Consider the following 24511-nt stretch of genomic DNA (forward strand, 5'->3'; position numbering starts at 1 on the left):
CACCCCACCCCAAGCCGTCCCGCACCCTGCACCGAGCTGCCCCGCTCCCCTCCGGGCCGTCCCGCACCCCGCCACCCCACACCCTACTGGGAAATCCCGTGCCTTGCACCGGGAACACGCGCACCCGGCACTGGGGAAACCGGCACCGAGCAAAGGGGAGACCCTACAGGGGTGTAACTAACCGGGGGTACCCCTATGGGGGTGACCCTAACCGGGGGGCCCCTTACCTGGGGGTCCCTTACCGGGGTGACCCTAACCAGGGTGACCCTAACCGGGGTGCCCCTATGGGGGTGCCCCTACCGGGGGTGACCCTAGCAGGGTGTAATTAACTGGGGGTGCCCCTACAAGGGTGACCCTTACGAGGGTGACCCTAAGCGGGGTGACCCTAAGCGGGGTGACCCTATGGAGGTGACCCTACCGGGGGTGCCCCTACGAGGGTGACCCTAACCGGGGTGACCCTATGGGGATGCCCCTACCTGGGTGTCCCTAACCGGGGTAACCCTATCGGGGGTGTCCCTAACCGGGGTGTCCCGTAGGGGGCCGTCCCTTACCCCCCGGCCCTTCCTCCCCGTCCAGCTCCGCTCCTCGCTGTCCCGCACCGGCTCCGCTCCGCCCCGCGCCCCGGGCCCCGTCCCGAGCCGCCCCGCCCCGGGCACCGGGAGCCGCCCCCGCCCCCGCCCGGCCCGGCCCTGACTCAACGGCGGCCACGGGAACCGCGCCCGGCCCCGGGGCGTGGGGTGGGAGGGGAGGGGATGGGGATGGGGATGGGGATGGGGATGGGGATGGGGATGGGGTGGGTGAACCCCCCGGAGCACCCGGAGCTGCCCCCCCCCCGCTGCTGCCCCCCCTCCTCCGATGGGCACCGGTTGCAAAACGGGCACGGTGGAAAAGGGGAAGCTGCAGAGCCCCGGGGGGGGGGTGGGGGCCGGTTCCTTCCCCCTCCCGTGCTGCTGGTGCAATGAGTGCCGGGGTGGGGCCGGAGGGAAGCTGTGTGGTTCCCGGGGGGGGAAGGAGCTGGGGAGTCCCCCCGTGTCCCCATTGGGTCCTTATTGCACCCCTGACACCATCGTGTCCCCGTTGTGCCCTAATTGTGTCCCCATTCCGTGCCCATCATGTCCCCATTGTGTCCGATCATATATCCCCCACATCTTGTCCCCATCATGTCCCCATTGTTTTCCCATCACGTCTCCCATCACATCCCCATCATTTCCCCGTTGTGTCCCCACATCCCCCCTGCATCCCCATCACCCCCCCACACCGTGTCTCCTATCGTGTCCCCCCCAGTTGTGTCCCCATCACGTCCCCATCACGTCCGCAACTGGACAGCCCCGGGTACAGGAGGTCCCCAACTCCTGTTGGGGACCCAGAGCAGGGGCACAGGCACAGGGGACCAGTGGCCCCGCGGTGCCACCGGCCGGGCCACCAAACCCTTGTGCTGGCAGCCAAACCACGGCACGGCCAAAGGGCTGCCCGGCCAGCCAAACCACCGTGCAGACAGACAGACAGACGGACAGACAGACGGACGGACAGACAGACAGACAGACAGCCGGGCATTGCGCAGCCATCTCTGTCCCAGCCGTGGGCAAAAGGGAGGAGCGGGGACGTCGGGCACTTGGGGACACGGGGCACAGCGTGCTTTGGGGACAGGCAGAGCTTGGGGCTCAGGAGGCTGCAGCCACCCGGCCTCTGCGGGATGGAAACGCGGCTCCTTGTCCCCAAATTTGGGGCAGGGGGTTTTGGGGGGGCTGGATGCGGCCACACAGGTGCCCCCTCCCCATTGCCGCGCTCTGCTGGGGCTGGGGGCCCAGCGCTTCCCCAAATCCTCCCCCCCCCCAACCCCTGCAGCCTCCCCAGGGCCAGGAGGGGTGTCCCCCCCCCCGGAGAGGGCACCGCTGATCGGGTGGGGTGTGTGTGGGGGGGTAACCACGACACAGACACCAAAAATAGGAGGAAAATCCTTTATTGGGTCTCGTCCCCCCCTGCGCCAGCCCAGGCTCTGCCCGGTGCGGGGTGGGGGGCTTGGGGTGGCACTCGGCCCCCCCCCGTGACTGTGGCCAAGTGTCCTCCCACTGCCCAGCTTCCTGGTAAGCCTGGGGGGGGCCCCAAAGGCTGGGCTGCAGCTGGAGGGCCCCCCCCACCCCAGCACCCCATTGGGGGGGGGACACAACCGCAGCCACCAACACCCCCAAAACGTCCCCAGCCACACCGGGGACACGGGGCAGGCTTGGGTGGCACATCCCAGCCCCGGCCCCCCTACATGCAGGACACAGAGGGGGGGGTCCTGCAGCCCCCCCCCCGGGGGCAGAGAGGCCAGCTTTGCATAGTTGTGGTGCGGGGGGGGGCCAGGCAGGAGGGTCCCGGGGATGTGGCAGCGCCGGCCTCTTCTCTGCCTCCCCGGGGGGACGAGGAGAGCACGGCCCCGGCCTCAGATCCTAGGGCAGCGGACAGAGAAGGGCACGTAGAAAAAAAGGGTCTGGGGGGGGGACACACACACGGCCCCCCCCCAAAGCAGGGGGTGCCCCAGAAGCCACCCCACGGCACCCACCCGGCACGGGGTGGTCCCGCACCCAGGCGGATGGGGGCTGCTGCAGGGAAGGGATGGGGGGCACGGGGTTTTTGAAGCCATGCCCCCCCCCCAAAAGGCTCCGTGACCCCCCCCCAGGACCCCCCCAGGACACGACACAGGGGCTGGACACACAGACACCACCTCGCAGAGTTTAATGGGGGCAGCCGGAGCTACAAGTCTCACCCCACAGCACACAGCACGCACCCCCCCCTCCCCAAAACAACACACAGAGGGCAGGGGTGGGGGACACAGGGACCCCCCCACAACGTGTTCCTCCCCCCCATCCCCGGCAACAACACAGAGGCACAGCAAAAGCACACAGCAAGGGCCTGGCCCTGCTCCTCCAGGGGGCACGGAGAGGGGCTGGGGGCACCGGGGGGGGGACATTGGGGACACCGTGCACGGGGTTGGGACCCCGCAGGCTGTGAAGGCACTGGGGTGATGGAGCCAGGAGGAAAAGGGGACCCCAAAACCAGCCCTGAGGGGTGGGTTAGGGGACAGTGGGGGCAGGGGGGGCACCCATGGGACAAGGGGGGCGCACCCGTTGGATAGGGGGGGCACCCATGGGACGGGGGGGGCGCACACTACTGGGTGCTCTCGAAGCAGGACCACAGCTCCCATCCCAAAGAGAGGCTCACGGGGACCGGGGGCTGCACCCAACCTCCATGGGGACGGAGGTGACCGGGGTTGGGGTCACCCCCCCACCCCGCCCCGGGGCAGCACCCCCAGGAGCACAGCACACCAGCGGAGAAGCCCCCCCTCATGCAGGCCAGGAAAGACGAAAGGAGCCCTTTGCCCCCCCCCCCCAAAAAAAGGAGGGGGGAGGGATGGGTGAAGCCGTGGGGGCGCGGGGGGCGGCCCCCACCCAGCACCCAGCACCTACTGGTTGTCCTCTCTGGCAGCGTGCAAGGAAAGAGAGATGGGGCACGGCCCCCCCCACGTTAGAAGCCCCCCCGAGGGGCTCAGCACCACGGTGGGTGGGCAGGAGAAAGGGGCGAGGGGGGGGGAAAAAGAGCATGGCCCCCCCTTGGCTCAGCCTTATGGGGTGGATTCGGGGCGCCCCGTGTTCCCTATGGGGTCGGAGGCGGGATGGGGCCAGGCAGCAGCGCACAGACAGGAGGCAGGACACCGACAAGGAGACGGGTTTAATCCTCCGTGCCACCCCCCCCCCAACCCCAAAACTGCCCCCCCAACCCCCCCCAAATAAAGAAGGGACGGACAAACAGCCACGGGAGACAACACTCAGCGGCGAGACGGGACACGGCGAGACGGGACCCGGGGCCACCCCGATTTATGGCTTCTGGGGGGGGGCTCAGCCCAGGCACGTGGCGGTGTGACACCCCCCCCGGGGAGCACAGAGCTATGAGGGGGGGGGTGCTCGGGAGCCTTACAGCGTTTGGTAGGTGCTGTCCTTCGACTTGATGAACTTGATGATGAAGAAGACGACGGCCTGGACGCTCAGCACCAGCACGATGCCGCCGATGAAGCTGGCCGTGTCAAATCCGGGGGGGTGAAATTCGGGGCTGCCGGTCAGCGGGGCGCTGGTGGTGCTGGTCCCTGGGGGCAAGGGGAACAAGGGGGGGGCGTTTGGGTACCCCTGCGTCCCCCCGAGCCATCCCCAGCAAGGACAGAGGGGGGATTTGGGGGGTCCAAAGGAGGAAAGGCAGGGATGTGCCCCCCCCTCGGCCCCCTCCCGTGCCGGAGCAGCCCGCTGGCATCAATAATTCAGAGGGCAGCGGCTCCGGTTACGGCCGCAGCGAGCCCCGTGCCCTCCAGATCCCGTTTCCTGGAAGAGGCTCCTCCGCTCCCAGCCCCTTCACCTGCTGCTGTCCTCCCCGTGCCCCCCCCGGCAAGGAAAAAAGGGGAAAAAAAGGGGGGACAGGGACTGAGCTGTGACCACGGGGACAGGGCTGGCACCCCGTGGGCACAGCCACGGTGTAACCTCCTTCAGTGGAACCCCAAGAGGGGGGCAGCGCTCAGCCCTCCCCAGGGGACGCAGAGGGAAGAGGCCGGTCCCATCCCATCATTGTCCCCCCCCCCCGGCCCCCCAGCCCCAACCCCACTCACGTGGCGAATGCGTCACCGGCTCCTTGCTAGGGGGCTGTGGGGGCTCTTTGGTGGGGGATTTCAGCGCTGCTGGAGGCGACAGAGAAAAAGGGGGAAGACGAGGTGCCGAAGGACGTCGCCTCCCGGGATTTCACGCCCCCCCCAGCCCGAAGGCTGGGCTTTTTTGGGGGTGTGGGGTTACCTGGGCACAGGGTGGTGGTGTTGTAGAGCACGCACGTCCCCCGTGTTGCTGCCCCTCTCTGCACGCAGCTCCAGGTCTCTGCGGGATAAAGGGAGCAGAAGTTTCCCAACGGGACCCCGGGACCACCCGCTGCGCCCCCACCCGCTGCGCCGCCCCCACCCCGTTGGGTCCTGCCCTGGGCACGCATCGCCCTGCGGCACCCGCACCCCGGACGCATGGAGGGCTCCCAGAGCTGCCCCAAACCCATCGTGGCTGGGAGCTGGGGGCACCAAAACCCTACAGGCTTTAAAGCTGGAGGATGGAGCCGTGCTGGGCCAGGCGAGGTGGACCTGGACTGGGGAAAGCAGCCGGGGCCACGCACCCAAGGGTGCTGAGCTGGATTTGACAGGTCCATAGGAGAGCGCAGCCACCTGGTGTTGGTCTGGAGGCGCGGGGTAAGGGCTGGCTGCGGGCACCTGGGGTTGTGGGATGCCTGGTGCTCTCCCCCCCAAGGCTGAGCCCCCCTCACCTGGCTCCTGGGGTGCCCCGCAGCCCACCCAGACGCAGGCGGAGCCGTTGGGCGAGGCGGTGCCGGCGGTGCATGTCTGGCAGGATCGCAGCTCGCCGCATTCTCCTGCAAAAACCAGGGGGAAGAGCGGGGTGAAGGCCAGCACCCGTCCTGCAGGGACCTGCCCGTCCCCGTCCCACTGCTCCAAGGATCACCAGCCCCATCCCGGTGGGCTGCAGCCCCCCAGAGAGGTGACACCCCCCACCCCACCACCACGTCGTGCCCACAACCGTGTTGTGCCTGCAACCACGGCACAGCACAAGCCCATCCTGTCCCGGGACATTTTTGGGGAGGTTTAAAAGCCACGAGGCAGCAGTACCAGCCTGGTTGCTCCCCACCTTGCACGCTCAGCACCTCCATGCCCTGATTGCCCACCCCCCACCCCCCCTGGTGCCCCCCGCTCCCCATCGCTCAGGCTCTGTGAGTCACTTGGGCGTTCGCGGTGCTGCTCCGCCACCAGCTCTTCCCCCACACGCGCTCATCATTAATTTAACGTGATGACTGTCAGCGAGGGAGGCTGCAGCGGACTCCGGGGAGCCGCGGCCGGGCCCTCCCTGTACCCAGCTCTCGCATCCCACGTCCGCCACCGCGCTTGCACCATCCCGGGAAGGGGCCGGGAGCTGTTTTTCCCAGGGGAGAACCCGTTTGCAGACTTTTTTTGGGGGGAAAAAAGGGTGCTGGTGGCCTCCTGGGTCAGCCTCGTGCCAGGCTTTGCTGCCCCATCCCCATGGGCAGTGGTTTGCAGGGGGGCACCCAGCCACACCAACTCCCTTTGGGGTCTGTTTTTAGGGTCCTGCAGGCTTTTAGGGTCCTGCAGGCTGCCCAGGCCAGGCCTGGCTGCTCAAACTCCTCTTGACTGAACTGAGAGGCCTCTTTCTTCCCTCTCTGTGCCCCCCACAGCAAAAAACAAAGGGGGCACCGGGTGGCACGAGGCTGGAAGTCAGATGCTGCGGACCCATTGCCATGGCTACGGCGTGGTGGGCATGGCGCCGGTCCCCTCCCTGCGGGGCTCGGAGACCCGCAGGGAACCAATGGGAAAGTAGGACTTTGTTCGCAGCGTTTCAGGCAGGTTTGTAATTTCAGTTATTTTTATCGCGGCAGGCACAGGAACAGACGTTTGAGCCCAACAATGTCGGCTCCCGCTCCTGCCGGCAGGTGTGGGGAGGGAAATTGGGGAGGGGGGCAGCGGGGCTGGCTGAGGTCGCCCCGTCCCGGTGTCCCGTGAGGCTCCCGTTCCTATAAGAAGTGGGAGGACGGGAGAAGGGGAGCAGCAGAAATTCTGGGGTTCCCATAATTTGAGCCCGGGGTTCCCATCCTTCCCCTTTGGGGTTCCCATAACCCATGTCTGGGGTTGCAGGCACCTGGGCCGGGAGGACGAGGGCTTCGTGCTCCAACCCCAACTTCTTTTGGAGAGGGGCCTGGATGCTGCGCCCCGCACACGGACACCCCCACACCCCTCACACCCTGAGGGTCCCGGCCCCAAACCGGTGCCAGCGGGGTCCCAGGAGTGCCACGGGCCGGGCTGCGGGGCAGGGGGTCCGGGAGGGGTCCTGGCTCGTAGGGGGAACCCTCATTAAACATCACCCCGGAGTTGTGCTTGCCCCTAAACCACCTCTCCCCCCCCCAGCACCCCTCCCCGCGGGGCCGGTCCCTACCTGCGCGGGTGGCAGCGGGGCCCTGCGCGCACAGCAGCGCGCAAAGGAACGCGCAAAGGAGCGCGCAGCGCAGCGCCCCGGCGCACGGCGGGGCCATGGCACGGCCCGGCACGGCTCGGCACGGCTCGGCACGGCTCGGCACGGCCCGGCACGGCTCGGCACGGCCCGGCACGGCGGGAGGTGCCAGCTGCGGAGCTCCCGGGAGAGCGGTGCGGAGCCGTGCCGCGGGCACATGCGCGCCCGCGGGAGGCGGCCCCGGCGGCGGGGGCGGGCAGGGGGCGGCCTCGCCTCGCCCCGCCCCGCCCCGGGGGGCCCGGCCCTTGCAGGGGGGGGCCCAGCCCCCAGGCTGCCCCCGCCTGCCCGTGGGAAAGCCACGGCTGTGCCCCCCCCCCCGCAGGGCTGCAGGTTGTGCTGCTCGCACTGCTCGCACTGCATGGACTGCTTGCACTGCTCGCACTACATGTGCTGTTCACACTGCATGTACTGCTCACACTGCTCTCATTGCATGCACTGCTCACACTGCTCACACTGCACACGCTTCTCACACTGCTCACACTGCACACACACCGTACACGTTGCATGTACACTGTGCACACACACGCCATGCACTGCACACACACTGCACGTGGTGCAGACACTGCCCGCACACTGCTCACACACTGCACCCTGCGCACCCTGCTTGCACATCTGTCTGTGTGCACACTGCATGTTGAGCAAACACTGCACACCCCAGACGCTGCACTCACTGCATGCTGTGTGCACACTGCACGCTGCACACCCTACGCACAGCACACACCCCCTACACGTTGCACACCGTGCATACGCTGCGTACACACTGCACACACACACACTGCACACACACTGCAGGCACGCACTGCACACACTGTGGGCACGCACTGCACACATGCACTGCAAGCACTGCACACACACTGCACACCACACGCGCACTGCATGCACTGCACACACACACTGCACATACACGCTGCACACACACTGCACATTGCATGCACACTGCACACACTGCAGGCACACACTGCGCACACACACTGCACACACTGCACACACACACACTGCACACTGCATGCACACTGCACGCACTGCATGCACTGCACACACACTGCACACACACTGCACATCCCACACCACCACACACTGCATGTGCCATATGTACACTGCACACGCCAGATGTGGTGGCGGTGGGACCCCTCTGGGGTCGCGGCACCGGGGGGGCCCAACAACCCCCCCCCGGGGTTCAGCACCCGCCAGGCTGAGCCCCCCCATCTCCCCCTGACCGTCGGGGTCTCCCCCCCACCCCACCCCCCCCGGGGCGCTGCGCTCCGATGGGATGCTTGCAGCGGATCCCGGTGCACTGAGTCCCCCCCCCCCGCCCCGTGCCCCTGTAAGGTCTCGCCCGGGCCCCCCCGTGGGGGCAACCCCACTCATGGGGGGTCCTGGAAGGGTCCCGGGGGTGCATCTCCTCCTCCTCTTCCTCCTCTTCCTCCTCCTCCTCCTCCTCACTGCCAGCCGCCCTTCCCGCAACCCCGCGCCGGGCCAGCCCTTCCCGGCTCTCCCGGCGATGAATTAATTATTCAGGGCTAATTATTCCCGCGTGGGAAAGCCAGACGGAGCGCCCCGGCCCCGGAGCGGGGAGGGCCAAGCACCCCCAGCCACGCAGGGTGGGGGAGGACACCTCCTTACACCCCCGCGGCCACCCCCACATCCTTTCCCCGAGCGGAGCCTCCCACGGCCGCCCCCACGCCCCCCCTCCCCCAGGAAAGCCCCCACACCTCTGCAATAGTGGGGAGGGGATTTTTTTTTTGGGGGGGGGGGTTGCAGGGCTCTGCATCACGGCCCTACAAGGGCTTCGCAAGGACGTGGCGGGGGGAACCCGAGCTGTAGGGGGGGGCCTTTGGTGTAGGTTTGAGGTGGGGGGGGGATAAAGGGGAGGCGGGCGTGGGCCGGGCTGGGGGTGTGCGTGTGTAGGGGGGGGGCTGTTTTTATGAATGGGCAGCTCCAGCCCCGCTGCGATTACTATGCGGCGCGCGCGCGCCCGCGCTGCTTTGCGGGGCGCTGATTGGCTCCGGCGCGCTATTGACGTCACAGCGGGGGGAGCGGGGCTGCTTTGGGGGGGGGGGGGGGGGGGGACGGCGGTGAGTCACCCCCCCACCCCCCCGGAGGGGTTCGGTCGCTATAACTCGGCGGCGCCCATGGCAGCGGGCCCCCAGCCCGGGCTGTGGCCGAGCATCCCGGCAGGTGAGCGCTTTTGGGGAGGGAGGGGGGCACCCGGAATTTTATTTTTTTTTGGGGGGAGGGCACCGAGAATTTTGGGGGAGGCACCGGGATTTTTCTGGGCAGGTACCGTGGATTTTTTTTTATTTTTTTTGGGGGGGATACAAGGGATCTTGGGGGTACCAAGGAAGGGGTGTGAGCCCCCTCTGTGTGCCCCCCCCCGCCCCGGGGCTGTGCTGCCCTCCCAGAGCATCCCTGCCAGCCCCCCCCCGGCAGGGGACCCCCCCGCTGGGATGCTGTAGGGGGTGGGCTGGACCCCAGGGTGGTGGGGCCGCCTCTTTCACCTGCTGCTGCTCATCCCCATAACATCCCCCCTTCCTTCTTTTTTTAAGGGTGGGGGGGACATGAGCAGGGGGGGCAGGACAGCGAGGCCGGACCCACTCCGAGCATTCACCCACCCAAATTGTGTGATGCACAACCCCCCCGGGCAGCTAATGCAGGCAGGAGCGAGCGGGCTGAGCCTTTCGCTTTTATTTATTTAATTTTCCTCCTTCCTTTATCAATGCAAAAATTATTTATTTTTCCCTGAAAAAAAAGAAGAAAAAGCAGAGCCAAAGCAAAGCTCCTCTGGACAAATGCCCTCTTCGGGCCAACGGTGACCCAAGTGCCCTGCTCCATCCCGCTCTGCCCGGATCATGGGGACAACTTTTTTTGGGGGAAGCCCCCGGGGATGGGACACGGGTGCGCAGGGCTGGGTGGCACGGGGACGCACGGGGTGCTGATGGGGTCCCCTGGTTTTGGGCTCTGGCAGGTCGGCCTCCGGCAGCATGATGGAGGACGGGCCTCACAACTCCAGCGTGGGCCAGCGGGGCTGGTTCGAGGCCAGAAACGGGAGCGGCGGCTCCTTGGACCTGGAATCGGTGGTGCAGCCGCTGGCCTTGAACCCCTGGGACGTGGTGCTCTGCGTCTCCGGCACCATCATCTCCTGCGAGAACGCCGTGGTGGTGGTGGTGATTTTCTACACGCCGGCTTTCCGGGCTCCCATGTTCCTCCTCATCGGCAGCTTGGCCACGGCTGACCTCCTGGCCGGCCTGGGGCTCATCCTGCATTTCGCCTTCGTCTACTTCGTCCCGTCGGAGGCGGTCAGCCTGCTGACGGTGGGGCTGCTGGTCACCTCCTTCACGGCCAGCGTCAGCAGCCTGCTGGCCATCACCATCGACCGCTACCTGTCCCTCTACAACGCCCTGACCTACTACTCGGAGAGGACGGTCACCAGGACTTACATCATGCTGGTGCTGACCTGGGGAGCCTCCGTCTGCTACGGGCTGCTGCCCGTCATGGGCTGGAACTGCCTGAAGGAGCCCTCGGCGTGCAGCGTGGTCAAGCCCCTGACCAAGAACCACCTCATCATCCTCTCCGTCTCCTTCTTCATGGTCTTCGCCGTGATGCTCCAGCTCTACGTGCAGATCTGCAGGATCGTGTGCCGGCACGCCCAGCAGATCGCCGTGCAGAGACATTTCCTGGCCAGCTCCCACTACGTCACCACGCGCAAAGGCATCGCCACCCTGGCCGTCATCCTGGGCACCTTCGCGTCCTGCTGGCTGCCCTTCGCCGTCTACTGCCTGCTGGGGGACTACAGCTACCCGGCCCTCTACACCTACGTCACGCTGCTCCCCGCCACCTACAACTCCATGCTCAACCCCCTCATCTACGCCTTCAGGAACCAGGAGATCCAGAAGGTGCTGTGGGCCGTGTGCTGCGGGTGCGTCTCCCCCACCATGCCTTTCCGCTCCAGGTCGCCCAGCGACGTCTGACGCCCTGGTTGTGGTTGGGGTCTTTGATTTATTTTTATTTTTATTTTTATTTTTATTTTTATTTTTATTTTTATTTTTATTTATTTTTATTTTTATTCTTATTCTTATTCTTATTCTTATTCTTATTCTTATTCTTATTCTTATTCTTATTCTTATTCTTATTCTTATTCTTATTCTTATTCTTTTTTATTTTTTTAAATTTTTATTTTTATTCTTATTCTTATTTTTTTATTTTTTATTTTTTTTTATTTTTTTTATTTTTAATTTTTATTCTTATTCTTATTTTTATTTTTTTTATTTTTTTATTTTTATTTTTATTTTTTCCCCCTTTTTCATCTCGCTCCTCCCCGCCGGGGACGCGCTGCTGCAGCTCGTCCCGGCTCTCCCCTTCTGTGCACAACCCCCCCCCACCTCCCCGCCCTCAATTTTTCCACTTTTTGAATTTACAGAAGAAAAAAAACAAACAAAAAGCGTATTTTTTATCCATAATATAATCTATATTTCTGTGTGCGCGCGAGAGAGAGACGGGGGCAGATCCTCATATTTTCTTTAGAACTATTTACGACGCGTTATTTTTTTAAGGAGGGGGCGACACCAGAACCGTCCCCCCCCCCCCTTTGCCTTTTTACAGCGTTATTTACCTCAGATAGTTAAAATATATTTTTTACATTAATTGGGGGGGGTGGGGGGGGTGGAATGTACGTGTGGGAAATCGCTTGCCAGAGAAGGAGGGACCCGGAGCCACCCCCTTCTCCCAGCTGTCCGCGCATCTATTTATTTTTTTGGGGTAAATTATTTATTTTTTGGGTAATTCCTCCCTCCCGGCCAGGCGCAGCGCTGGGGCTTGCTGCCCTCTAGTGCTCGCTGGCTTTGGGCGGGGGGGGGGGGGCGCACAGGGGCTCGGTTCCCCCCCCCCCAGCAGCCTCGGGGTGTCCCCTCGGAGCCCCCCCATCGCCCTGCTGCCGGTTGCCCCCCCCCCCCCCAGCCGCTCACCAAAGCGTTTCTTTGCACTGGGATGGGATTTGCACATTTTTTTGGGGTGGGGGGGGGGATGGATGCGAGGGGGGAATCCTCGCTGCGGTGTTGCACAGGGCACGGGGCTGGTTCTTGTTTACAACCACTGGGGGGGGGGGAAATAAAAGTATAATTTGTGATACGGTGACGTGCGGCTGTGTGGTGTCAGCGGGGGGGGGTGAGCTGGTGCCCCCCCGTGCCCAGGCAGGGCCTTCTCCCTTTGTCCCCTGAGCCCCCATTAAGAAATCCCAAGTGACAGCCCCCCCCCCCCCCCCAAAACATCCTGATAGTGGGATCCCTGCCCCGGGGGGGGGCAGCACCCAGGTCCCTGGCCTCGAAGCAGCTCCAGGGTGAGGGCAGGGGGGGCACGGCCGTGCAGCCCCCCCCAGGGCAGAAATAATGCCCCAAACAGAGCGAGGGCTGATGACCCCCCCAGCTTGGGCACTGGAACACAACTCGGGGTGCCCAGCGGTGGTGCTGGTAAGGGTTAATCACCGTGGTGTTAATTAGGGCAGCTCGCCCCCCCCCCCCAGGAACGGGGCTCTGCACCTTGTGCCCTTTGCCCTCACCGCCCAGCACCGTCCCGGGGAGCTGCAGGTTTCCCTGAGCACCCCCAAATGGGTGGGATGTGGGGTGCTGGGGGGTGACAGCCAGGCTGGGGCTGGGGAATTTGGGGCTCCCCTTGCCCCCCCTGAGGTTAAGCCTTGGGGCAAGGATCAAAGCTCAGGTGTTGAAGATGCCCAGGGTGCACTTGGGGTGGGCCACAGACTCCTCTGTACCTTGTTTTTGGGGGATTTTTCCCAACCCCACCTCCCCTGGTGGTGAAGGACCACGCAGTTCCCAGCCGCGCTGACTCACGGGCGCTTTCTCCCCATTTCTTCCCGTGTCACCGTCCCCCGGCAGCTCACCCGGCTCTTCTCTGCCTCGTGCTCGCCCTGCTGATGTCCTCACAGCCACCTCCCCGCGGCGGGGAGCCCTGCAGGTCCCTCCCATCACCTCCCCTGGGACAGATCCCCAAATCCCCAAATCCCCAAATCCCCAAATCCCACCTGCATCGTCCCATTGGGATGCAAGCGGCGAGAAGTGGCCTCGGTCCCCCCCCCGGGTGGGAATCGGGTGCTGGGGCTCGTCCCTACAGCCGAGTTCCTCCTGCTGTAGGATGGGGAGAGCCGGGGGTGAGGGTGGGAAGGGGGGAAGCCGGGGTCTGGGTTGGGGTTTTTCGCTCCCCCAGTGTGCACCCGAGCAGACCCAGAGCCACCCCTGGGTGCTCCAGGACGTCGGGGGACGGAGCTGGCAGCACAGAGCCTGTGCCACGCTTTTTTTGGTGGAAAAAGACACAAAAAGGAATTATAAAAATAGAGTCCAATTTATAGGAGGCACCCGAGTGCTGCGCAGCCACCCCTGTGCCACGGGGCAGCCCCTCGCCCCCAAACCCTGCCCGTGCCATGGAGCAAAGGCTCCGGGGTGCTGTGGGGCTGTGGGTTTTGCCCCCCCAGTCCCAGCCTGTGGGGAGCAGTGAGGCTCGGTGGTGGCTCCAAGCTCGTGGCCTTTGCTGGGAGCAAGGGCAGCGGGCACCAGTGCTCCCAGTAACCAGCTGGGAGGGAGGCTGCTGCTACCCCAAACCCCCCCAGCACCCCAAAACCCAACTGACCGAGCCGAGCGCTGCCCGTACTGCAGCTGGGGGGGGGAGCACGGCCCCCGGCCCCCCAAGCTGGGACCTGCAGGCCATAAAGGGGGCCGAGCAGCTCCGGTTATTGGCCTGGGTTCCATTTAAAATGAGAAACCTCAGCCCTGGCTTGGGGGATTTTGTTTCCTTGGAAGCGGGAGCAGGCAGGAAATGAACACGACGCGGCCCCGCTGTAAGCGCCTCGCCAAATGCCGAGGGCGGCAGGGGGCAGGGGGCAGGGGATGGAGGAGAAAGGGGCTGCAGGAGCAGGGGGTGAAGGAGCAGGGGCTGCAGGGGGCAGGGGCTGCAGCGCCTCGGTCCTGGTCACCACCAGAGCCTTGGCCCCAGGAGGCATCGGCTGCTTCCCAGGGGGAGGACGCCTTCGCCCAGCTGAGAGCGCTGCTTGGGGTGGGAAACCGTACACAAAAAAAGCCCCCAAAATGGATGGAAACCCCTGATTTCTGCCTCGCAGCCTCTCGTTTATGGGAAGCCTGCTTTCTGCCTCGTATCCAGCAGCCTCTCCCTTATGGGAACCCCTGATTTCTGCCTCGCAGCCACTCGTTTATGGGAAGCCCTGCTTTCTGCCTCGCACCCAGCAGCTTCTCCTTTATGGGAACCCTGCTTTCTGTCTCATATCCAGCAGCCTCTCCCTCATGGGAACCCCTGATTTCTCCCTCGCAGCCTCTCCCTTATGGGAACCCTGCTTTCCGCCTCGCACCCCGCAGCCTCCCGTTTAGGGGCAGCCCTGCTTTCTGCCCCGCAGCCTCCCGTTCCTCCCTGCAGCAGCCGCGGATGCCGGAGGCGGCATCGCCCCGCGAGCCCCGGGCTGCCTGGCGGTGCCGCGGGGTGCCGGGAGCAGCGAGCGGGGCTCCCTCGCTGGCTCGAGGCTGCGGCTTTGTCTCAGTCGCCCCGGGCTGGGGATGGTGACGGGGAGCGTAATTTGGCGCTGGGGAGCAGGATTTGGCCCTGGCCGCAGCCCCAGCCCCGCGCCGGCTGCTTTAAGCCCTCCGCACGCAGGCGCTGGCCTTTGTGGGAGCGGATGAGCCCGGCGCAGAGCCGCTGCCCTGCCAGCCTGCAGAAACTTGAGCTCCAAATACATAATTCCTCTGGCACCCCGTGGTTATTTGCGAGCTGCTGTGAGCAGATGGAAGAGTTACAGATAAAGCCATCCGCAGCACGGGAGCCGATTGCCTTCCCCACACAACCGCGTAGGCAACAGCAAAGGCAGAGGAGAAAAAAAAAAAAATTAAAAAAATATAAAAAATTGGAAGGAAAAAAAAAAAAAAAAAAAGGAGGCAGAAAGAGAGAGAAAGGAGTCAGCCATTTCTACAGGGGCTGAGCTGCCATCTCAGCACACCTACGTGCGAGGAGCGGGGACTCTCTGCTGGCAGCGGGCCCTTCCCGGGGACTTGGCCGAGGGGAGTGCTCTCCCACCACCCAGGGCTGCTTGGCGGAGGGAGGCAGCGCGAGTCGGGGGTGACATTGGCACGGCAGCGCGCTGCCACACGCGGGGAGAGCAGGCTGTTAACGCTGATCGGAGCTGGCAGCGCCTGCACTCGCTTCGGTCCCAGAGGGGGAATTAAGGGAGAGAAGCTGACGTCAGTGGTGGAAAGGACACACAGCCCACTCGTCCAAGGCAGCCGGCAGCATCTTCTGGGTGTTGCTAACACCACCTTGAAGGAGAAAATTAAATAGGTCTTGGGAGACGGGGGGCTCCTGTGAAGCCGGAGCCCGGCCAGCTGTGAGCCGGTGCCGAGCTGCGTGGCAGACAGAGACACAAACACATCAAACGCCCCGGCCAGGGCCGGAGTGCCAAGGCACAGCAGAGCCCGAGAGACTCTCCCCAGCTGCGAGCAGCTCCGCCATAGGAAACTGCTGCTCACGGAAAGGGCTCGGGCTCCGAGAGCACCAGCACGCAATTAATCTCGCTGCTGGGCTTCTCCTCCCCGCGCCGAGCTAAAGCCCGGGCTGGGAGCTGCAGCCGATGGGAGGCTCCTCGATCTTCAGGAGCTCTCCCCAGGTACCTGCAGAGGAGCAGCACAAAGCTCGGCGCTCCCACCGCCCCCGGCACGCAGGCGGAGATGACTTTTGCGAGGGCTGGCACCCCCCAAAAAGCACGGGGCTGCGTGCTTTGGTGCGCTGGCACGCGGCCCCGAAAAGCAAAAGGCAGCGAGGCGGCCCCGGCTGCAGCCAAACGCGCACGGAAAAAGGAGCCGGGGTCCCCAGGCTGCTCCTCCCGGACACGAGATGGAGCCAACAGCCGGGACACGCAGCACGAGGCCCAGGAGATGCCTCCTTCCCCTGCCCTCGGCGCCCCAGCACGAGTAAAGGGCTTGCTTGTTCAGAAGCTGGCAAGGCCAATTAATCTAATGAGGTTTTGCAGCCAGGGACTATTGTCAGCCAGGAGAGGCGCAGCGCTGCAGCGCGAGCACACGGGTGGCTCCTGGAAGCCAAGGGGATTTGGCACGGCGCAGCCCGCGGTGAAGGCAGGGCTGGATCCTTTTCTTGTGCCCCCCCCGACCAGCAAGACCCACACCCCAAAATCAGGCACGCCCCGAGCCCACAAAACGCACCTGAGAGCGGGGCTGCGAGCCAGCGCGGCTCTGGCTGGGGAGATTAATGGCAGCAGGGACCTTGAGCTGCTGAAATGGAGGCAAAAAATCAGCGGCAGCCCCTTGCCAGCCCAGCCGCAGCAGCTCTGCTCTCCACAAGCAGGAGCAGGGGCTCATTTTGTGCAGCAGGGAGCACGCCGAGGCTGGCAGCTCCTCCGGGCTTTTTTTCTGGGTGCTGCTGCTGCCCAGAGCCAGCTCTTTCCCCCCACCCGGTGCCCCCCAACGTGTCCCGGCTGCATTTCGAGGGGATTTCTGCGGGGATGGCCTCGGGGAGGCAGCTTGGCCCCGGTGTCCTTCGGCAGCCTGGGTGCCCTCGATGAAATGCTGAGCGCTCCAGGCTCCTCAAATTCCAGCCCAGCAGTCCCGGGAGATGCCCTGCAGGGCACTCACGTGGCCCGGCACCCCACCGCGCTCCCAGGCAGGAGAAATTAAGAGCCAGGCAAGCAGCAGCAGCCCCAGCACCCAGGACCAGCCCCTTTCCCCGTGCTAAGGAAGCACCCACAGCTCCCCACACACCCCCACAGTAACAGACGGAGGCACCGAGTGGATAGAAAGGTTTTTATCAAGTTTACAGTTTTAAAAAAGGATCACAACTGGCTTTTTTTGCTTTGTGTTTTTTGTTTTTTTTTTTTTACATGTACATTACAAAAAAAAATAAATTGCAATTGGGATCTTCATCCGGGGGTTACTGAGCCGATTATAAAAAAAAAAAAAAAAAAAAAAAAAAAAAAAAAAAAAGCAGCAGGAAAGCCTGGCTTACACGGCAACCGACAGAGAAAAGTACAGGCAGACGTGACACGGGAGAGCAGGAGGCAGCGAGTCTGCGCCCGGCTGCGCAGGTACGGACCCGGCTCCGCTCCCCCCGGCAGCGGCTCAGCACCCCAGGCAGCAGGGCCTGGCCGCCAGCTTTTGCTTTGCAGGGGTGAAAATAAACCCGAAGCAAACGAGTCTACAGGATTTTGCTCGTGAGGTGGTTTTTTGTTGTGTTTTTAAACGGAGTTTCGCCGCCGAAGCTCCTTTGGTCTGAAGCGAGTAACGCCCTGCGCCCTGAGTATCCGTCCTACACCCTCCTGGCGTGGCCGGGGGCTTTCAGGGCACGGCCCCCGTCCCTCCTCCCACCCCATCCTCTGCTCAGCAAGAAACCCCTACAATACAAGTGGAATAATTACTCTTATAAATATATTTATATCATATATAGGAAAATAAGGCACTTCGGGAGGGTTACAGCTCGCCTAATTCTAAGACATTCTAATCAGGAAGAGAAATGAGTTAGTTTCTGAAATGAATTAAAATGAACGTTAATACAGTAATAAAAACCATTCGATCCACTTCCCACTTCAAGGCTTTGTTTAAAACCGAAAGAGAGGAAAAAAAAAAAAAAAAAAAGCACCCCCAAAATCCAACAGCAAGGAAACCTGACCCAGAGCTGCAGCACCTGCCCCGTGTGGGCTCCCCTCCGAGCACGCCAAGGGCAGGCGCTTCCAGGAGAGGCACGTTAAATAAGTTCACAGACTGAAAATATCCTTTCCCTGAAATGACACTCTGCACAGCTTCTCGGCCATCTGGGACCTCCAGGAGCCCCTTCCCTCGATCTGGTCTGGTGCTTTGGGTCTGATAAGGAGAGGAGAAAGCGGTGAAGGTCACCGACTGCAGATGAGGCTCCGGGCTGAGCCCGGGGAGCCGGGACGAGGCTTTCCCTGCGAGCACGAAGGAGGGGTGGCGGGGGAGAGGCTGCCGGCAGCCAAGCACTGCGGGCGAGGACACCGGGAGAATGTTTAACCAGCAGCGAGGCGCCGGGGAGGAGAGGAGGCTGTGGCCTGCCCCAACTCGACGTGCACGCCCGCAGCAAAGGGCTCCCGGCTGGGCGAAATGGCTGCGCCGGCTCGGCGGCTCCCCGCGGACACGAGTCGGGCTGAAATGGGAAGATGGGGGCTTCATATTCCCCCCCCCCAGCAGGCAGAGAGGGGAGGATCGGGTGTGCCAGCTCTCGCTTTTTGGCTTTGTGAAATGCTCGAGGCTCTCTGTCTACGCCAGCCTGATGCGGAAAGAAAGGAAGGGCTAAGCGATGAGCAGCAAAAATGGCAGGGGAGTCGAGCGCAGGCCCTTGGTCTATGTGGGGCAGCAGCCCTGCAGTACAGCGCAGCTGCTCTGCCTTGCAAAGGTTGTTTTTGGCACCTCTCCTCCTCCCCTACTGGTTTAAGAAATATTAAGCTTGCTTGGTGGCCCAGCGCTCTGCAATTTTGCAATGATACTCTCAGACGGTCACTTTACACCAGTTGTTTCTCAGGGCTCGCCGTGCCGGAGCTTTTCATGGTCAAAGCCTTCAAACAAAACAAAGGAGCCCTCCCGCTCGCCCACACTCCCTCTGCTTAGGATCTCAACCGTTTTGCTTCTCACCTTGGGATGCAGGTTTGCAAGCAGCCGCGGTTACAGCAGGCTTGCACGGACAAAGCAGCGTCCCTCCCGCTGCCAGGAGGGCTCCGCAAGCAGGCGAGGCAGTCGGAGGAGCGGGCTCCACCCGCGGCCGTGCCGATCACCCACCCACACAGCAGCCTTGTGCAACAGGCAGCGTGGGGCAAGCCTGTCCACAACGCCCCGAGGCACGGCCCTGCCAGCCCGTCCAGCTGGGTCGCACGGAATATGGCACTGCCCTGCATTTCACGCGACAGAAAGACTCGCTCCCCTTGCCCGACGGGGGCTGAGTCTACTTAAGGCAATTTAAAATTAACCCGGGTTTGGCATTTGTGAGCTCCTCGCTTCCCTGTGTGATAACGCTGTCAGCCTGGGTTAGCTTAAAGGTCCGTTTTCCCCAGGAACCTGTCTCCAAGAGAAGCCAGAGGAGGATGCTCAGAGAAAAGAGCAGAAAAACAGCGGCAGCGCTTCTCCTCCAGCCCCCCTTCCCCAGCTTGCAGCAATAATCAGTTTGCATTTCCAAGTCCCTCCACTGCACAACGGCTCACTGGCACTCGAGGGGTTTGTTCCCTCTTCCAGAACCTGGAACTAGCACTGCTCAGATGTTCCCAGCCCGCCGGGATGCCTCGCTGGCTGTGCCCTTTGCATCCTGCTCTGCAGCTGACTGGCTGACAAAACGGAGCGGCGCAGAGGTCCCGTAAATCTCTCCTGACCGTGCTCAGGGTCGCGCTGGATCTCAGCTCGACCCACGCCCTGGATAAAACCCATCCTCCAGGCCCTCATCTGCTCTGTCAAAGATTAAAAAAACGCACAAACACACGCGAGAAATCGGTAAGGGCTCAGTGGCACGAGCTGAAATCATCAATCAAAGCCCAAGAAGGATTTTCAGCAACATAGCAGCCTCGGGCTGGGCCTGGCATTCCGGGTATCAGCAACATCATTAAATGAGGCAAGCTGGAGAAGAGCAAACAGGCACAGGTTGGCAAAATACCTGACAGTTAAGAAAGGCACAGAGGTCGGAGATTTGGTCTTAATGGGATGTGCTGCTGGTCCCAACCCCACAACAGCTGGGCCCAGGACCTCCGAAGGGCTTTGGAACCCCTTGCAGACAGTCACATCCAAATGAACATAGAAAAAGCACATCTGCAGCATTGGGGGGGCTGGTTTCTGGATTTCCAAGATATGCATATATTCTAGGCAATATAAAACAGCAGTAACACCTAGGTCAGCAAGTTCAAGTTCTCCGTTCTCTCCCCCTGCCAGTACGGTATCTGTAGTGAGCAGCCAGGGAATCTGTAGGGTTAGCCAGGAGAAGAAACATTTTCTTAAAATTAACTATAATAACAAAACGCGGGGAAAAATACGTAGGGTAGGTGTGATGTAACCAACGGGCAACTCAGGTTCACACCCGGGATGTTTTTAGGCACACAAACTCCCTTCCTTCGGTGGAAGGGAAGAGGAAGCAAGGGGAACACCAGCATTTTCTGCTACTCAAGTCCCTGTTTAAATGCATGGTCACTGCACCAGAAAAGCACCTCTTCCAACGGGCTGCAGCATTGCCCTGAACAGGCCAAAGTGCCTGGCGGTCAGAGAACCTTCCCCCCACCACCTCCCTGCTCTAGGCACTTCTTTTTTTTTTCTTAAGAGAGGTCAGCAACGCGGAGCTGCCACCGCTCAGATACTGCTCAGTGGGGCAGCGGCTCTGCTCCCCCCGGAGCAGGAAGCCAAGCAACCCTTCTGCCTGGGCTTTGCATCCCTCTGTGCAAAGCCTCCGCTGGCAGGCTCGGCAAAGCAGCCCAGGAGATTTAAGGAAGGTAAAGGCAGCTTTTAAAAAACCAGCAAGCCCCTCCTCACATTGCACCCAATGCGCTCCGCAGCCCTAGAGCCAGGAAGCGCACCCACGGGGGGGGGGGAAGTCTGGAAATACTGAGGGGGGTCAGAGGGGAAAGAATTGTGCACTATTGCCAAAAACTGATTATTTGACAGCGGGATGCAGCAGAGAACAGACATTTAAAGCCCATTTTCTTGCAGCACTACCAGTATTCACTGGAAAGGAAGAGCCATTAGATCAACTGTCTGCTGTTGCAATGAGAAAACTAGCTGAAAATGTCCTTCATCTGAAAGGCCGCGTGGCCACAACAGGATCATCCATCTTTACTTTAAAAATCCCTCAGGATGGAGGGGTTTTATGTGCTCTGCCTGGTGGCATCGAGAATCTGGAGGTTTAGCTCTCTCTTAAATAAGCAACCGTTACGCTCCCTCCAGCTAAATCCCAGCGCCGCCATCCTCACTGTCCACGAGGAGACCTTTCGGAAAGGCTTCCCAAAGAGCACAGAGTCCTGCCAAAGCTGGAGGGGGAGGGAGAGGGGAGACATGCTGGTGGTTGTCTGAAAACCCTTGGCACATCTTTGGTTACGGGATGAAAAAGGAAACGGTGGCGGGTTTGGCCACCCGGTTCTTTAGGAAGTTGTTAACCCGAGGAAGGAAAGGAGCAGAGGGGGCAGGACCGCGGTTAATCCGACCACTCGTCCTCATCGAACTCCGAAGAGTCGTCCTCGGAGTCGCTGTACTCCACAGCGATGCGGCGCGACAGGATGGTGGCCACGTCATTGCCCACAACGTCCCGCTTCTCCTGCTCCCGCTGCTCTTCCACCTTGCGGAGCTGGAAGCCTGTTGGGAAGAAGGCAACGGAGGGGATCAAAAAAAGGCTTTGGTCACACTGCAGTCTCCCAGGCAGCCATCCTGCGACGCAGTCCTCTGAGCAAGACAGCCTGTGCTGTGCCAGCGAGCATTGGACACGCTGTAGAATAACACTGATAGTGAATGACAGCCAAGACAGGCTGGGTGGGCAGGTGGAATGGCAAGGGAATGGTTTCTGAGCTCCTCTGCAGGGTCACACCGCTGCCACGCACTCTGCTCCACAAACCCGGACCGCACCAGTCCCGACACGGCCATTTCCAAAGCACAGGCAGGGGGATACAACCCAGGCAGGGTGCCTTCGGGGTGGGCACACCAGGAGGACCCACAGGGGACCAGCCCCAAGGTGCAGGACAGTCCCAGCCCTGCTCGTGAGCCAATTCCCTCTCAGGACACCGAGGGTTCTTCCGCAGGCTGTGGAGAAAGCGGGCACGGAAACGAAAACCTACCTTGACGGATAGCCGAAAGCAGGTCGCTCCTGGCATCGCTAACCGCAGGCAAGGATGATTTGGGCTTGGAGGCGGAGGTGTCCGAGGGTGGAGGTGGTGCTGGGGGCCCATCCAGGCCACTGGAAGACAGCGGTGGGGGGCCAGGGGGTGGTGGTGGTGGGGGGGGAGGCGGCGCGCTGCCGCTGCCCGGCTGAGGGAGCGGAGGTGGGAGCACGCTGGCATATTCGACCGCCGGAGGGGGCGGCGGTGGTGGCGGGGCTGCAAACTCGGGGTGAGGAGGGAAGGAAGGGGGCGAAGGGGGTGGTGGGGTCCCCGGGGACGGGAAACCCATGGGAGGGGGCGGCGGGGGCGTGATCCCCATCGGCGGTGGTGGCGGAGGAGGCGCCGGAGGGGGAGCAAAGCCCGGCCTGGTCCCGGAGGGGGATCCGATGGGAGGAGCTGGCGGCGGGTGACTCGGGCTGACCAGGCTGGATCTTTTGGTCCCTCCAGAACCAGAACCTCTTTGGTTGTCTACAGGATAGCTGTCACAACAGAAGGAGAGAGACAGGAGGCTGTTAGCTCTGCGGCCAGGTCAGACCACACAGTCTCGGTGTTAATGCAGATCCTGGGTGTTTGCTGCAGCCTGGACAAAACCTAACCTCTGGGCTTAACTGCTGCTTCCACGAGACCTCACTCTTTGGGTTTAGTTTTCTTGCAGCGTTTCTTTTGGCCAACACCACGAGGACAAAGGAGAGCTTCTGGGGACTGGCAGGAACGCCATCATCTGTCCCATCTCACCTCCCTGCCAGGGGCCAGGCGTCACACCCGAGCTCCGAGCAGCCTCTTGGCTGAGGAGCTCCTGCAGCACCACGAGCCACTGCCCCTCCATGCTGAGGTCAGCCTTATGACACGTCAAGCAGGGATGTCTACCGTGATAAATCGCACAAGGACTGGTGGGTGTGCCAGCAGAGCATATGCTCCAAACACCTGCTAGGAACAGATCTCTGCACTGGATTCCACGGCTCGGAGCTGGAGAGCAGCAACCGCGTCTCAGAGCTCGCCACGGGGATTGGAGAGGAGGACGTGGAGACCCAACGTGCTCTTAAAGAAAACACCGAGTTCCCACTTATGGTGGCTGTGCTGTACCAGAAGACAATTCTACCCAGAAGATATTGTTAACGTCCTGTGTACGGGTAAAGCAAGCCCTAATCCGACATCTCGTTGCACTGTAAGGCAGGAGAGGTTTGGTACGTTTGCCATGAAAATGTCACAGTTTTTGGCAGTGCACAGCGCTGATCCATGACAGGCTACTGCAGATCAAACCTCGCTCCCAGGATTCTTTAAAAACAAACCACCAAAACAAAACCAGATAGGAGAAGATCTCCGTGGCTAGGCAGAGATCTAAGCAACCGCACAAGGCAGCTTAAGCTTCATCTGAAAGCTCGTTTCTGCTCTGCCCTAGAGGAACATGCTGCAGAGTGGAGTGCTTGGTCTCTTTGACACATCAGAAGAGCCTTTTCTGCAGCACTGTTGCCTTTGGATAAGATGGAGACAAGCTAACGCAGTCCTGTCTATCAGACATACTGTTACTGCCTTAAAGGAAAAAAAAAAGCTACTCTCTTGTTTCAATCCGTGTGTCTCAAGCCACCGATGGACCGTAATTCTCCTCTCCAGAGGTGACTGGAAGTCACCATTTCATCTGGTACAAAGCAGCTGCCCTCAACTTCCACTGGAGTCTCCAGGAAGAAGTCGGCTGGCGTGTTCCGAGTCCTTTAAATTTAACTACATCTACATCTTCAGTGCCCACGTCACGCGTTTGTCAAAAATCACAGGGCAAATGGCAACAAGAAAGAAAAACCACAAGCGAAAGAAGCTGCTCTCTGCAAAGCTCTATCAGGAGCTCGAGTCTGGAACAACTGAACTGGAAAAAAGGGACTGAAGCAAAGCATGCAGCAGAGCCAGACCACTGAGTGGGACCCCAGTCTTTCAGAAAGCCAAACGAGTCTGCTCGAGTTCTCTCCCAAGCCCACTCTGCCCTCCTGTACAGGACCAACAGTGGCAGCTGGGATTTGCAGAGCTGAGCTGCCACTGTCCCTGCCTGCAGTTGCGCTTCCCCTCCAGACAGGAGCATCCTGGTTCCCATACAACACCCGTTAGGAAGTTATGCTGAACTGTCTCAGCCTGTCTCATGTCATCCTTTTACACCACCTCCTACTCCTCGGTGACAGAAGGGATCCCGTAGGCTTACCTAAATTCCACCGGGGGTGGAGGCAGGCTGTCATCTGGGAACGAAGGAGGTGGTGGCACAATAGAGTCAGTCTGCGGCGGTGGCGGGTAGCAGTTCACGTCCATGCTTTCGTTGGAACCGATGCTGCCGTTCTGATACACCATGTTAGAGGGGTACCTGAGGGAGCAAGGCAAGCGCCGTGTTTAGGAGTGCAGGGTAACATCTAAAGGTCATTTTCCCCCTCGCTTTGCCTCCTGGAAGGGTTACAGCCACGCAGCTGCGTGGCTTTCAACCAGCAGACAGCAGTGATATTAACCACGTAGATGGAGCAACCTGCAAGATTTAGAAATTAGGTTTCCTAGCAGGAATGGCTTTTCACAGCACAGTTGGACCTGC

The 24511-nt window shown here is 61.6% G+C and overlaps 3 protein-coding genes across 5 annotated transcripts in view; 1 reads left to right on the top strand and 2 right to left on the bottom strand.

Annotated features, from left to right (window-relative positions):
• Positions 1-1944: 1944 nt before the first annotated feature.
• On the bottom strand, positions 1945-7261 carry CD164L2 (CD164 molecule like 2; the record flags this gene model as incomplete). Of its 3 annotated transcripts, none has more annotated exons than XM_084300624.1 (6): positions 7017-7261; positions 5323-5427; positions 4815-4892; positions 4634-4699; positions 3958-4123; positions 1945-2432 (listed from the first exon to the last, which is right to left on the bottom strand). In XM_084300624.1, exons 1-6 carry the CDS (start codon positions 7111-7113, stop codon positions 2426-2428), a joined length of 519 nt encoding a protein of 172 aa, XP_084156750.1. In that variant the 5' UTR covers positions 7114-7261. The 3 variants fall into 3 exon arrangements, with proteins under 3 accessions (XP_084156750.1, XP_084156748.1, XP_084156749.1); XM_084300622.1 differs by having other exon boundaries at positions 4634-4702; XM_084300623.1 differs by lacking the exon at positions 1945-2432 and having other exon boundaries at positions 3954-4123; positions 4634-4702.
• Positions 7262-10072: 2811 nt separating this feature from the next.
• GPR3 (G protein-coupled receptor 3) lies at positions 10073-11059 on the top strand (the record flags this gene model as incomplete). Its single annotated transcript, XM_084300484.1, has 1 exon — positions 10073-11059. One exon carries the CDS (start codon positions 10073-10075, stop codon positions 11057-11059), a length of 987 nt encoding a protein of 328 aa, XP_084156610.1.
• Positions 11060-16932: 5873 nt separating this feature from the next.
• The window catches only part of WASF2 (WASP family member 2), a 32115-nt gene continuing 24536 nt past the window's right edge, over positions 16933-24511 (bottom strand). The window contains exons 7-9 of the mRNA XM_084300606.1: positions 24137-24292; positions 21910-22430; positions 16933-21433 (exon numbers count right to left, since the gene is read on the bottom strand). Of these exons, the coding sequence (XP_084156732.1) occupies positions 21276-21433; positions 21910-22430; positions 24137-24292 (835 nt within the window). The 3' untranslated portion in view covers positions 16933-21275. The remainder of the gene's footprint in view (positions 21434-21909; positions 22431-24136; positions 24293-24511) is intronic.

Source organism: Netta rufina (assembly GCF_964035555.1).
Source record: "Netta rufina genome assembly, chromosome: 23".
Lineage (NCBI taxonomy): Eukaryota > Metazoa > Chordata > Aves > Anseriformes > Anatidae > Netta > Netta rufina.